The sequence below is a fragment of the Physeter macrocephalus genome, chromosome 11 (assembly GCF_002837175.3).
Source record: "Physeter macrocephalus isolate SW-GA chromosome 11, ASM283717v5, whole genome shotgun sequence".
Taxonomy (NCBI): Eukaryota; Metazoa; Chordata; class Mammalia; order Artiodactyla; family Physeteridae; genus Physeter; species Physeter macrocephalus.
Window position 1 is genome coordinate 50,881,345 of NC_041224.1, and position 14,503 is coordinate 50,895,847.

Here is a 14,503-nt window from a genome sequence, read left to right on the forward strand (position 1 = left end):
CCGGGGCACAAACCCGTGACCCCTGCATCGGCAGGTGGACTCTCAACCACTGCGCCACCAGGGAAGCCTCTGGCCCATTTTATTTGTTTTGTTAATTTATTTTTTATTGAAGTATAGTTGAATTACAATTTTGTGTTAATTACTGCTGTACAGCAAAGTGACTCAGTTATACATATATATACATTCTTTTTCATATTCTTTTCCATTATGGTTTATCACAGAATATTGAATATAGTTTCCTGTGCTATACCGTACAACCTTGTTGTTTAAGGCCCATTTTAGTACTGACAGAACTGGGGAAAATGTTTCTTTTGACGATTATGAGGTTGCACTGACATTTTCCAAATTTATCTAATTGTTTTGTTTTATAATACAGGGTTCTGTTGGCCGCTAAGAATTTCTATTATGTTGACCTATTCTAACACCAGGACTTTTTATACCTTGACATTCCACCCCCTGCCTTAAACCATAATGATGCCAGTTGTGGTGTTTCAGGTATCTTTGAAAAGTTTTGGTGGACAGAGCTGGTAACCTCCTATATCCCATCTTATTAATAAAGTAGCTACCCTCTGTTAAGGGCCTAACTGCAGACTCTGGAGCTAGACTGCCTGAGTTCCAATGTCGGCTCTGTCACTAACTAGTTATGTGGTCTGGAGCAAGTTACTTAACTGCTCTGTGCCTTAGTTTGCTAAGGGAGTCCTCTCCACAGAGTTGTTATGAAGACTAAATTAGTTAATACTAAGTGATTAGAAAAGTACATGGCTCACAGTAAATGCCGTGTCTTTACTGTTTCTTCAATGGCTAGGTCCCAGGAACTCCTTTTATTGTTAATGATATATATTTCCTCTTTGTCCTTCTCATCCTCCTCCTCCTTTTAAATAGAGAATGTAGATGATTTTGGTCCCTGAATTCATCATTTGTACTTACCAATGCTAAAACTCATTCTATTTTGCTACTCCCACCCCCAGCAGATCCCTAAAAGTTTGCGCTAGCCTGGCCCCATCAGACTACATTTTCATCAACTGATTCAAAAATCTGTCTGATGTGAAAATATGCCCATTCTATTTTTTTTCCAAATAACTTTTTATTCACTCATCTCTTGAAGAACTATCCCATCCCCTATTTCCAATATAGAAAATTTTATTAAAATAAAATTATGTGTGTCTATCTTCATAAGATTGATCAGCTTTCTAAATCTGAACAGATTCCATTTCATTTTTCTCTGCTGAAAATCCTCAACTTACAGCTCAACTCAAAAGTCAGAGGAAGGGAGACAAATGTCTTGCTTTTGTCCATCCTGCATTTAACGTGTGTTGTGTGGCACATAAACCTCTCAATGTGTCTGCTGTGCATTCCTGGGTCAATTGTGAATTTTCCTGTGCAGTGCTAGGGCGGCAGCACCAGGCACCATGTACGAGTTTTACTGGACATGCATTCTTGTTTAGTGCATGTGTTACAGCTCTGGCTGCTCCCTCCCCTAGGCCTGAGGGAGCTGGGGGAGGAGGCGGCTGCCATTCATTTGTGACATAATTTCCCCCAAATGCCAAGAGATGCCATACCAGGTCCTTCTTTTCGGGAAGGCGCACAGCCTCCCAAGCCCCCGGGTGGTCTGTATTTCACAGCTCAACACAAGGTGGTGGTATTTGAAAGGAAAACCCTGGAACCTGATTCTCGGTCCTGGAAGCAATCTCTTCCCCAGCACGGGCCAGGCGGCCAGCTGAGGTTGCTCTTTAGCCATAGTTGGCAAGACTCAGAGTGGAGTGTCTTTGCTTTCCTGTATCAAGACCTGTCCTTTTTTTAAGTATTTCTGTCATCCCTCTCTAATTTCCTCCTAGTGCCCATATTCAGGCTCTCATCATCTTTTTTTCTGTCTTGTCAACCTTGTATTAATTCATGTAAATAAAGCTGCATCTTTTTAAAGCGTACGGTGACAAATGTTAACTAGACATACTGTGGTGATCATTTTGCAGTGTGTACAGATACCAAGTCGTTACGTTGTACAGCTGAAACTAATATAATATTATATGTCAATTAAACCTAAATTTTAAAAAAAGTATATAATTTAATGAATTTTGACAGTTGTATATACCTGTGAAACCACCACTGCAGTCAAGATATAGAACATTTCCATCATTCCCCAAAGACCTCTCTGTTTCCCTTTTGCAGTCCATCTCTCCATTCACCCCCAGGCAACCAGGGATCTTTTTTGGACTAGCTTGCATTTTGTATAAATGGAATCATATAGTTGTGTGTTCTTTTGTGTCTAGCTAGCTTCTTTCACTCAGCATAAGGATTTGAGATATATCCATGTTATATGCATTCTTTTTTGTGGCAGAATACTTTTTATTGTATGAAGATTCCACAGTTTATTTCTCCATTCTCCTGTTGATATACATTTGGGTTATTTCCAGTGTGGGGCTACTGTGAATATAGCTGCTGTGAATATTACAAGTCATTATGTGGACATATGGTTTATTCCTGTTGGGTAAATTCCTAGTAATGGAATGGCTGGTATGTATGGTAGATATAGGTTTAACTTTTAAAGAAACTGTCAGTTTATCAAAGGAGTCGTATATTTTACCTTCCCACCAGCAGTTGGAATGTTCCAGTTTCTCCACATCCTCATCCTGACTTAGTACTTGTCAGTCTTTTTAATGTAGCCATTCTAGAGGGTGTGTGGTGGTATCTCATTGTGGTTTTTATTTGCATTTCCATGGTCACTAGCGATGCTGAGCATGTTTTAAATGCTTATTGGCCATTTGTATATGTTCTTTTTTGAAGTGTCTGTTCAAATCTTCGGCCCATTATTTTACTGAGTTTTTACTTTTCTTATTTATTGAGTTGCTAAGAGTTTTTTATGTATTCTGGATACCAGTTCTTTGTCAGATATATGTACTGTGAATATTTTCTCCCATTTCATGACCTGCTTTTTCATTTTCTTAATGATATCTTTTGGAGAAATTTTTGGTTTTGGTTTTTATTTTTGGTAAAGTTCAACTTATCAGTTTTTTTCTGTATGGTTTCTGCTTTTTGTGTCCTAAGAAATCTTTGGTCACAGAGATTTTCTCCTATGATTTCCTCTAAAAATTGTATAATTTTTGCTTTTCAGTTTAGATCTAATATCCATTTGGAGTTAATTTTTGTGTTTTGTGTGAAGTAAGGATTGATATTCTTTTTTCACCACAGCTATCCAAATGTTTCCTTTTAATGTCTCCTTAATTTCTGATATTGATCATTTGTCCCCTTTCCCCCTTCTTTGATCAGTCTAGCTAGAGTGTTATCAATTTTATTGTTTTAAAAAAAATTAAAATAGCTTTTGGCTTTGTCGATATTCTCTATTATCTGTTTTCTGTTTTACTGAGTTTTGCTCTGATATTTATATTCCCTGCCTTCTAATTATTTTGGTATTACTTTGCTCTTCTTTTTCTAGCTTCTTGAGGTAGACTTTAGGTCATTGATTTTAGACCTTTCTTTTTAAATACAAGCCTTTAAAGCTCTAACTGTCCCTCTGAGCTCTGCTTCAGCTGCAACCTACAAGTTTTGATATGCTGTATTCAGCATATCAAAATATTTTCTAATTTCCTTTGAGATTCTTCTTTGACTTATGGATTATTTAGAAGTGTGTTGTTTAACTTCCAAATATTTGAGGTGTTCTTAGGTATCTTATTGTTTTTGATTTCTAATTTGGCATGGTCCTAGAACATACTTTGTATGGTTTTCATTCTGTTAAATTTATTGAGACTTGTTTTATGGCTCAGCATATGGTTTCTCTTGGTTGAATATTGTAAAAAAAAAAAAAAAAAAAAAAGAAAAAAAAAGTCTGCTCTTTTTGTGTCTTCTATAAATACCAATAATATTTAGGTCGTTGATAATATTGTTTAAATTATTTATGATTTTACTGGTTTTTGTATAATTGTTCTCTCTATTGCTGAGAGAGAGGTGTTAAAATCCCTTGCTATGGCTTTAGACTGTCTCTTTCTTTAATTTTGTTATTGTTTTACTTCATATATTCTGAAGCTTTGTTATTAGGTAGATAATTTTTGATTGTTGTGTTTTGGAGATGAATTGATCTCATTGTTATGAAATGTTGGTCACTACCTTTGTTCATACTCTTTGTCCTGAAGTCTATTTCATCTGGTATTAATATTACCCTTTCTGCCCTCTTATGTTTACTGTTTGTATGGTATATCTTTTTCCATCCACTTATTTTTAACTGATCTGTGTCTCTCTATTTAAGGTAAATATTCAATACATCTCCTATCGACAATATATAGTTAGGTCTTGTTTTTTAATACATCCTGATATTCTGTCTTATATTGAAGTATACTGTCCACTGACAATTATTATTGATATGGCTGGATTTATTTAGGTCTGCCATTTTATTATTATATTTCATTTTATTATTTTATTTTTGGCTGCTTTGGGTCTTTGTTGCCACGCGCGGGCTTTCTCTAGTTGCGGTGAGCGGCGGCTACTCTTCGTTGTGGTGCACGGGCTTCTCATTGAGATGGCTTCTCTTGTTGCAGAACATGGGCTCTAGGCGCACGAGCTTCAGTAGTTGTGGCTCGCAGGCTCAGTAGTTGTGGCGTACGGGCTTAGTTGCTCTGCAGCATGTGGGATCTTCCTGGACCAGGGCTCGAACCCATGTCCCCTGCATTGGCAGGCGGATTATTAACCACTGTGCCACAAGGCAAGTCCCTATTATTTGTTTTCTATTTAGTCCCTCTGGTTTGTTTGTCTTGTTCCCCTCTCTTGCATTCTTTTCGATTATTCCAGTATTTTTTAGAATTCCATTTTAATTTATCTATTGGCATTTGCTGTGTCTTTAATATTTTAGTGGTTGCTCTAGGTATTACAGTATACTTCATTATGTGTTCACAGTCCACTTAGAGGTAATATTGTACCATTTCATGAAAAATGTAGAAGTCTTGCAATGATAAGGTCCATCTACCCCTTCCCCTGCTGTTAGAGTTATCTCATGTATCTTATATATACTATAAAGCCACAGTACATTGTTATAGTTTTTAACAGTCATAGGTATTTTACAGAAATTAAGAGAAAATAATCATCTTTTATGTTTACTCATATAGTATTTATTTCTGATGTTCTTTACTCATTTCTGAAAATCTGAGTTTCTTTCTAGTATCATTTCTTTTCAGCCCGAAGAACTTTTATTTAGCCTTTTGTATAGAGCAGGCCAGCTGGGGACAAATTCACTTAGTTTTTCTTATTTGAAAGTAAGGCCTCTAGTTCACCATTACTGAAATATATAGAGTTCTAGGTTGACAGTTTCTTTCTTTTAGTACTCACTCCCTTCTGGCTTTCGTACTTTTTGATGAGCAACTTTTGGTAATTCAAATTATCGTTCCCCTATATGTAACAGGATGGCTTTCAAGGTTTTTCTTTGTGTTTTTCAGTAGTTTGACTTCTGATTTGCTCTGATATGCTTCTCTTTGAATTTATTCTGTCTGGGTTTGCTGAGGTTCTTGAATTTGTATACTTATGTCTTTCACCAAATATGGGAAAATTTCAGCCATTATTTCTTTTCTCCACGCCGCCCCCCCCACAAGAATCTGGAGATTTAAGTGCTTTTCTTTCTTTCTTTTTTTCCTAGCCATTATTTCTTTGAATATTTTTTCTCCAGTTTCTCCCTTCTTTCCTTCTGTGATTCCACCATCTCTATGTTAGGCTTTTAGAAATTGTCCCACAGTTCCATGAAGTTCCATTTATTATTTTCAACATTTTCTTTATCTTATTTTGATTGATTGCTATTAGTGTGTCTTTGTGTCCTCAAGTTTACTACAGACTCCTTCCTTTGTCATATCCATTCTTTTCTTAAGTCAGTCTAGTGATTTTTAAATTTCAGGCATTGTATTTTTCTGTTCTAAAGTTACCATTTGTTTTCTATTTATATTTTCTATTTCTTTCTGTTTTTTTTTGTTTTTTTTTTTTTTTGTGGTACGCGGGCCTCTCACTGTTGTGGCCTCTCCCGTTGCGGAGCACAGGCTCCGGATGCACAGGCTCAGTGGCCATGGCTCACGGGCCCAGCCGCTCCGCGGCATGTGGGATCTTCCCGGACCGGGGCACGAACCTGTGTCCCCTGCATCGGCAGGTGGATTCTCAACCACTGCACCACCAGGGAAGCCCTTTTTTTTTTTTTTTTTTTTTTTTTACTCCTTCATCAGTGATGTAAAGGAAAATAGGCTTGTAATTGTTTTAAAAGGTAAAGAATCTGGTTAGACTCAATCGCACCCTGCCATAATGTAGTGGGTGATGGATTAGATCTCAGTTCAGTTCTTTAAGCCTTGGCTGCGTATTTCTTTTACTTTGCTCTACACATACGTGGTTCAGGGGTCTGCCGGAGACTCGAACTGAGTTTATATACAGAATTCAGAATTTCAGTCTTCTCTGACCCTTCCTTTTTGGCTTCCCCTTACTCTTGGTAACCCTGGTTATTCTTCTATCCCGTAGATTCCTACTGGTTTTCTTCTACCAGAAAGATGATTTTTCTATTGAATTTTTACTGTGTCTGTGCTGCCAGCACCATGACTGTACTGCTCTTGGGCAAAGCTGCAAACAAAAACAAATGAATCACAGAGAACCCATTCAGTGCTTGTCATTTGCTCCAAGCTTTACCTCCCCTCTAAAACTTGCCCATCCTTGTTGAGTCTTTCAAGACCTCAGCAGTAATCTTTTGTCCAAGGTTGATAGCTGTTCTTTGAAGGAGGATCTATTCGTTAAGCGCTTACTCCTATATACTAGAAGTGCAGCTCTCACTCTACCTGGAAAATTGCAGTGACCTCCTTGATTGATCTTCCTTGCCTATAGTTTTATTTCCTTCCAATATAATTTCCACTCGGATCCCAAGTGTTTGAAATAAAATCTTGACCTTGGTCTTATAAGATTGGGTGTAGAGTCTTGGTAATGGCATACATAGTCCTTTATAACCAACTCCTGCCCTCCTGTACACTGCAGTCAGGTGCCTGTTCTCAATCTGGTATGTTTCCATAATTCTGGATTACTTATCCCTTTTGTTTCCCTTACTCTCTTCCCCTTGCATAATTCCAGGAAATCTTCACAGACAATTCAGTCCTTTTCCCCATTTTGAGTTAGGCATCCCCTCTGAATCACCCCATAATATTCTCTAGGTCCCTCTGGCATGGGACTTGTGACTTTGTTCTGTGATTTTCTGCTTAGGTGTCTCTACCTGCAAAAGACTGAGCTCCTCAAAGGTTGCAAATCATGACCTATTTCTTTAACTGCCAACATCCTCCCCCTACCTGATTTTACATACTACCTGATCATACTCAGGGTTTTTTGGGTTTTTTTTTTAAACTGATTGTATTACATTTTTAAGAGTATAAGTTTTTGTATCAGTGCTTCAGTGGATAGCTGATGAGTACACAATAGAGTTCCTCTGGAATAGAACAAAGGAATTGGGGCTACCAGCCCACTATTCACTGTATACCAGTTGGGGCACGCTTGCTAACCTTGTCTTTTATGCCCCCTAACTATAGGAACTCAGCCCAGCATTTTAAGAAATCCTCATGATTAAAGTCTACATTAAGAAAGGATAAAACAGTAGGATTGCTGAAGCTTGTTAATGGGCAGGCCTCTTCTGCCTTTCTTTTTCCATATGAATGGAAGAGTTCAAATATTTTCGGTGAAGCTGTGTGTGTGTGTGTGTGTGTGTGTGTGTGTGTGTGTGTAAATGGTGATGAACCCCTGGCAGTTAGCCAGCACCATTCTCCCATACTGAGCAACAGGTGATAGATGCAGAGCCCATAGATCTGTCATGGCTTGTCAGCTGCTAGGGAACCTGGAATGCATTCTCTTCCTTTATACTGTTTCCCATTTATTGGAAGGGATTCCTAGACCTTTACATCTTGCAGAACATGAGTTTGTACCAGAGCTGCTGCTTTGTACCTTGGTATCAGACATTCAGAGGAGAAGCTCTTTCAAAACAAATGAGCTTCTGTTTCCAAAGAACTTTTCAACTTTCATGTGTTGTCTAGTGTCTTAGAATACAATGCCTTAGCTTCAGCTCCAACTTAAAAAGAAAAGACAAATGCTTAATTTGTTTCTAGTTATGCAAATAAAATGCTCATTTTAAAAAGCATATATACATTTATTCAATAAATATTTATCTTGCGTCTCCTACCTACCACGCATGCTCTGATAATACAGCCAGAAAGATAGTTACGGTCACTGCCTCATGAAAATTTAGTCTAGTATTACAGAAAATATATAGAATAACTTAAAAAAAATCCAAAAATCTCTGTATTTTTTAAAATGTGTGTTTTTGGCCTTTGGATTTTAAGCACCAGCACTTCATCTATTTTTTAAAAATGTAATTAATGTATTTATTTTTGGTTGCATTGGGTTTTGTTGCTGCATGCGGGCTTTTCTCTAGTTGCGGCGAGCGGGGGCTACTCTCTGTTGTGGTGTGCGGGCTTCTCATTGCGGTGGCTTCTCTTGTTGCAGAGCATGGGCTCTAGGCGTGTGGGCTTCAGTAGTTGTGGCATGCAGGCTCTAGAGCACAGGCTCAGTAGTTGTGGTGCATGGGCTTAGTTGCTCCGTGGCATGTGGGACCTTCCCGGACCAGGGCTCGGACCCATGTCGCCTGCATTGGCAGGCAGATTCTTAACCACTGTGCCACGAGGGAAGTCCAACACTCATCTATTTTCATTTCAAAACCCTCAACACTCTTGCTCCCTTGTGCTTCATTTCCCCACGGGGCAAATTTCCAATTCCTGAGCATCTAATTATCAACCTATGTAATGTTTGGCTCTGGCCTGAAAAGAGACTATTTAGAATGCTAATTTTAATCCCAAGGAACTTGTTCTACTTTATATGTTTGAGATTCTGAATTTTCCACACCTATGAAATACTAATTATTAAGTTACAGAGGTATTTCCCACTAAATTAATAGACTTACTCATTTTATAGTTTAATGAGGGAGTATTAAAACATGAGCTGTACCTTATTTATAATTGCAAAAAAAGTGATAAATATCTAAATGCCATCAGTAAGAGACTAGTTAAATAAATAATGTAGATCCATACAATGGAATGCTATGAACCCATTAAAATAATTTGTTGACATAAAAAGAAAACTAATAAACATGGAAAGAGTCACAACAAATTGTTGAGTGGGGAAAAGCAGCAAATAATGGTATAGAGTAGGATGTTTTGTTTGTTTCCATTTAGGTAAAATTGGATACATATGTATGTCTATGCACTCTGTAAGGATTCAATCAATGTATTTCTTCAATTCCTATTGTGTAAGAGGCGCTTAGTAAATACATTGTGATAGATGTCTGTGTCTAGGGGGAAATCCGGACAATACATATAAATTGTATCATACGTATTTGTGGGGGAACGTAATTGCTTTACTAAAAGTACTTTTTTCCTCATCTCTAGAATAATGAACTACAAAGCAGGTTGGACTATTTAATAGAAACCCAGCCCAAGACTGAAGTGGAAACCAGAGAGGTTGGAGTGGGCTGTGATCTTCTACCCAGGTATTTAAGAATTTCCTGGTTTTCCAACTCAAATTCCCTTTTGACTTAAGAAAATACTTTCCTGGGCTATTATTCCCAGAATTGCATTCTTTCTCTCAAAAGTACTTCTGCAAAGAGAAGTCGTGGCTGCTGAGGGGTCTGACTGGCTTCTGTGGAGTGGGGAGATTGTGCAGGGCACAAGGGGTGTAGAAGGAGAGACCTGGGGGAGCCACTTCAGAGAGAGATGGGCCCTATCAGCGAATGCATGCATTTGGTCCTTCATTTGTTCATTCAACAAATATCTGTTGAGTACCTTCCCTGTGCCAGACAGTGATGATAGAGAGAGGAATGAGATTGGGTTCCTGCCCCAGAGTGCAGTCTGCGAGAGAAGTCAGACATGCAGGCAGACATTTTCAGTGGTGTGCTTTAGTAACAGAGGAGAGAGACTCTAAACCTTGAACAAAATCTGTCTGTTCCCCAGTACTGTAACAGTGTTGTCAAGCATTGGACCAGATTCAGAAATACATGATCCGCTTCAGTCACGAGCAGATAAACAGTAACTATAACCTGGTTTGTTCAGTCGCTTTTCTGAGCTAGAGGACTGAGCCATGTGTTATTAAGCTGCTCACAAGCCCAGTACCTGGGTCTCTCCATAGTCAGATCAGCGAGACCCAGTAACCAACCCACTGTCTCTAGGCGCTCAAAACTGTGCTTGGCCCAAAGAGGACAGAAAACAAGTTTATAACAAGGACACTGATGGTACATAGCTTGTGACTGAGGTAACCACAAAGTCACAAAGTGCCTCATACACTGTGCGTAGGAAGATGTATTTTTATGTGACTAGGGGCATCTGTGTGTCATGTTAGACATTAGTAGGTCAGAAAAATGTAGGCTCTGGGCCTTGAATGGATACATGGGTGGGAAACAGGGATGAGCTGATCGCCAGACTGGGCTGTAGAAGACCTGGTTCTCATCCTTGAGGTTAGCAGTCGCAGGATGTGTTCAGGCTGGTCTCTCTTTGCTGAGGCCTCTGTTTCCCAATCTGTTAAGTCAGTTGACTAGGTGACTTCTCAGCTCTAACCAGCTCTAACATTGAGGAACAATGTCTCATCTCCTTCCCTATTTTATTCATTACTGATGTCTTTTTTTGTTCATTAAAATGAGCCACTTGCCATTCTCAAAGTATTTACCAAAAGCAGGATTAAGCTTTTTTTTTTTTTGACATTATTCTCATTTATGTTGCTTGCTTTTTGGTAAAAACAAGGCAATTTTATCATTCTGATGTCATTAACAGAAAATGTTTATTTAAAAAAAGAAGGAAAAAGAATGTGTAAATAGACTCCAGGTCTCATCAATGCAGGGGACAAAGTACTTGATAAAAATAGGACCCAAAAGAATGACTGATCATGTCCAGGCACAACTTTTAAAATATAAATAGTTTGGCTATTTTCCTCCTTTTTTATTCTTCAAGAACCAAGTGGTTTAGTTCCCTCTAATTGCCCACATAATAAATCTTATTTGGTTAAGACGGGTACAAAACTATGTCTGAAACCAATAAAATGTTTGTTTTCTAATTCCCACATTTTGGCTTAAAGCAAGGTTTTCAATTTGTATGCCGAGGGATAGCCTGAAGCAAACTTTTACGGCTAAGTTATGAAACCACAAAGTGGTTTTCATAATCGAAGTGCTGACAGACCCTTAACTTATGGCCACGCTGAACTTGGAAGCCACTTTAGTATCTAAAAGCAGCTTTTCCATAAATGTAACATTTGGTTTCCCCCAGGATCCATCTTAGCACTTTAACTACCTGGGTCAATCAGCAGAGGAAATGAAAACTACGTATCCACATTTCCGAAAAGGCAGAGTAATATTTCATTTGTTTCCTCACAAATATTTATGAAGTGCCTACTATGTGACAGACGCTGTGCACATCTGGGTGGCGAGGAGCACAGCATCTTGTGAGGTGATTCAGGGCAGTGGTTTTCCACCTGTGCTTTTTGGAACTGCGTGCTTTGTGCTAGGGCTCTGGGAGGGGGCTCCAGGGGTGAGGAGGTGAGCAAGGAGCTGGCCTGTGGGGACTGTCCCCTCTCAAAAAAAACAACCTGACAAACTCAGCTTTTAGTGTGTTTTGTATGTTAGATTCCAAGTAAGATTTTGCTTGAATAAAAGAGCTCTGTGGTCAAAATCAAATTAGAACCCCCTGATCTAGTTTAATCTCCCTGTTTTATAGACACCAAAATCGAGGCCCAGAGAGATAAAGGGATTCACTAGAAGCCACACAGCCAGGATTTGAACCATACCTTTGGAGTCCTGGTATGGTGCATCTGTAGTTTTAAATTACTCAATAGAGAGTTGCTAAATTGTGTCACGTCTGTTCTAATACAATTCCTGGTTCTCACTTGGACTTCAGACTTGCATCTAACTAATAAAAAGACTCCATGGTGTTTTCCAGAATATTTTAAAATCAGGCTCCAGAAAAGTAATGAAATAAGCCTCAGTTATGCAGATGAGTTTTGTTCTTACTCTCTGTTCTCCTGCAGAGAACTTGGCAGTGCAGTCCAGTTGGGAAGGCTCAGGCTGTGGGTTCCCTGCCCAGTCAGCTGCTGGGCAAGTTACTCAATCTCTCTTAAACCTCTGTGATTTCATCCTTAAAATGGGAATGAAGATGACAATATCAAATCTTATAGGGTTGTGAAGAGGATTAAATGAAAACATGTATATAAAGCATTTAGCATGGTAACTGGACCGAAGTTAGGAACTTAATAAATAATAGCTAGCATCCCTATTATCCAAATCAAAACTCTGATTTTACATGTAAGACATTGATCAAGTATTTTTTAAAATTTTTATTGGAGTATAGTTGATTTACAATGTATTAATTTCAGGTGTACAGCAAGGTGATTCAGTTATATATATATATACATATATTCATTCTTTTTCAGATTCTCTTCTCATACAGGTTATCACATAATATTGAGTAGAGTACCCTGTGCTATACAGTAGGTCCTTGTTGGTTGTCTGTCTTACATATAGTAGTGTGTGTATGTTAATCCCAAGCTCCTGATTTATCCCTTCTGCCCACATTTCCCTTTTGGTAACCATAAGTTTTCAATATCTGTAAGTCTGTTTCTGTTTTGTAAATAAGTTCATCTGTATCATTTTAAAAAATTAGATTCCACATGAGTGATATATATTTGTCTGACTTCACTTAGTATGAAAATCTCTAGGTCCATCCATGTTGCTGCAAATGGCATAGTTTCATTCTTTTTTATGGCTGAGTAATATTCCATTGTATATATGTACCACAGCTTCTTTATCCATTCCTCTGTTGATGGACACTTAGGTTGCTTCCATGTCTTAGCTGTTGTAAATAGTGCTGCAATGAACATTGGGGTGCACGTATCTTTTTGAATTATGGTTTTCTCCAGATAGATGCCCTGGAGTGGGATTGCTGGGTCATATGGTAGTCCTATTTTTAGTTTTTTAAGGAACGTCCATACAGTTTTCCATAGTGGTTGTACCCATTTACATTCCCACCAACACAATGTAGGAGGATTTCCTTTCCTCCACACTCTCTTCAGCATTTATTGTTCGTACACTTTGATGATGGCCATTCTGACTGGTGTGAAATGTCATTGTAGTTTTGATTTGCATTTCTCTGACAATTAGTGATCACGTGAGTGATCTTTTCATGTGCTTTTTGGCCATCTGTGTGTCTTCTTTAGGTCTTCTCGTTTTTTGATTGGGTTGTTTTTTTTTGACATAGAGTTGCATGAGCCATTTGTATATTTTGGAGATTAATCCCTTGTCGGTTGCTTTGTTTGCAAATATTTTCTCCCATTCTGTGGGTTGTCTTTTCATTTTGTTCATGGTTTCCTTTGCTGTGCAGAAGCTTTTAAGTTTAATTTGGTCTCATTTGTTTTTTTAAAATTTTCATTACTCTACTCTAGGAGGTAGATCCAAAAAGATATTGCTGCGATTTATGATTTATGTCAGAGTGTTCTGCCTGTGTTTTCCTCTAAGAGTTTTATAGTGTCCAGCCTTACATTTAGGTCTTTGATCCATTTTGGGTTTATTTTTGTGTATGGTGTTACAGAATATTCTAATTTCATTCTTTTACATGTAGCTGTCCAGTTTTCCAAGCACCACTTACTGAAGAGAGTGTCTTTTTCTCCACTATGTATTCTTGCTTCCTTTTCAGAGGTTAGCTGACTATAGGTGTGTGGGTTTATTTCCGGGCTTTCTATCCTGTTCCAGACACTGTATCAAATATAAGTAAATCTGAGTGTGCTATGACATTAACTTATTTATTGTGGCGGCTGTTAAGTGATTTTATTAAATGGATTGATAGCTTAATCAAGTGGATAGTGCTTCAGTATGTATTGAGCTCTTCAATTAAACTATTAGTGGTTTGGAACCCTCTGGACACTGTAAAACTCTGGAAGCCCCAGTGATTGATGAGGTCTCTGTCAGCTGTGACATCAGAGGCATCACAGTGTGTTCCAGGCACTGGGCACAAAGCCCAGTACTGCTGTAAAGCAGTATGGCACCTCCGACCCATTTCTCCACATACCTGCAATCTTACATGCTGTGCTACTGCTAATAGCATTTGACTTACAATTAGAGCTGCTCTATTTTTATGTGCTCCTGAAAAAATTTGAAATCAGTCTTTTCTTATAGAGCCATTAAGCCCCTTGTATTACCTTGTCCCTGCCCCTGACCACTTTCCCTGTCCCTGCTAGCACTGTGCACTCCTGTGGACAAGAACCCTAGGCTCCCATCCCCTACTCTAGCATTTTCCTGATGCTAAATAAACGTTCACTGGCAGAATGAATGAAAGGTCCACACCAAGTGAGAAAGGACTCGAAAGAGGCAATTCTTTTTTTTTTTTTTTTTTGCGGTACGCGGGCCTCTCCTGTTGCGGAGCACAGGCTCCGGACGCGCAGGCTCAGCGGCCATGGCTCACGGGCCCAGCCGCTCCGCAGCATGTGGGATCTTCCC

At 38.7% G+C, this 14,503-nt stretch overlaps 1 protein-coding gene and 1 long non-coding RNA gene across 6 annotated transcripts in view; one reads left to right on the plus strand and one right to left on the minus strand.

The window, feature by feature from the left end:
- The window catches only part of MYZAP (myocardial zonula adherens protein), a 97,163-nt gene that overhangs the window by 70,048 nt on the left and 12,612 nt on the right, over window positions 1-14,503 (plus strand). For both annotated transcript variants that reach the window (XM_007111262.3, XM_028494844.2), the window contains exon 12: window positions 9,423-9,523. In XM_007111262.3, coding sequence (XP_007111324.1) covers window positions 9,423-9,523 — 101 coding nt within the window. The remainder of the gene's footprint in view (window positions 1-9,422; window positions 9,524-14,503) is intronic.
- The window catches only part of LOC102975956 (uncharacterized), a 77,259-nt gene that overhangs the window by 27,148 nt on the left and 35,608 nt on the right, over window positions 1-14,503 (minus strand). The window lies entirely within an intron of this gene.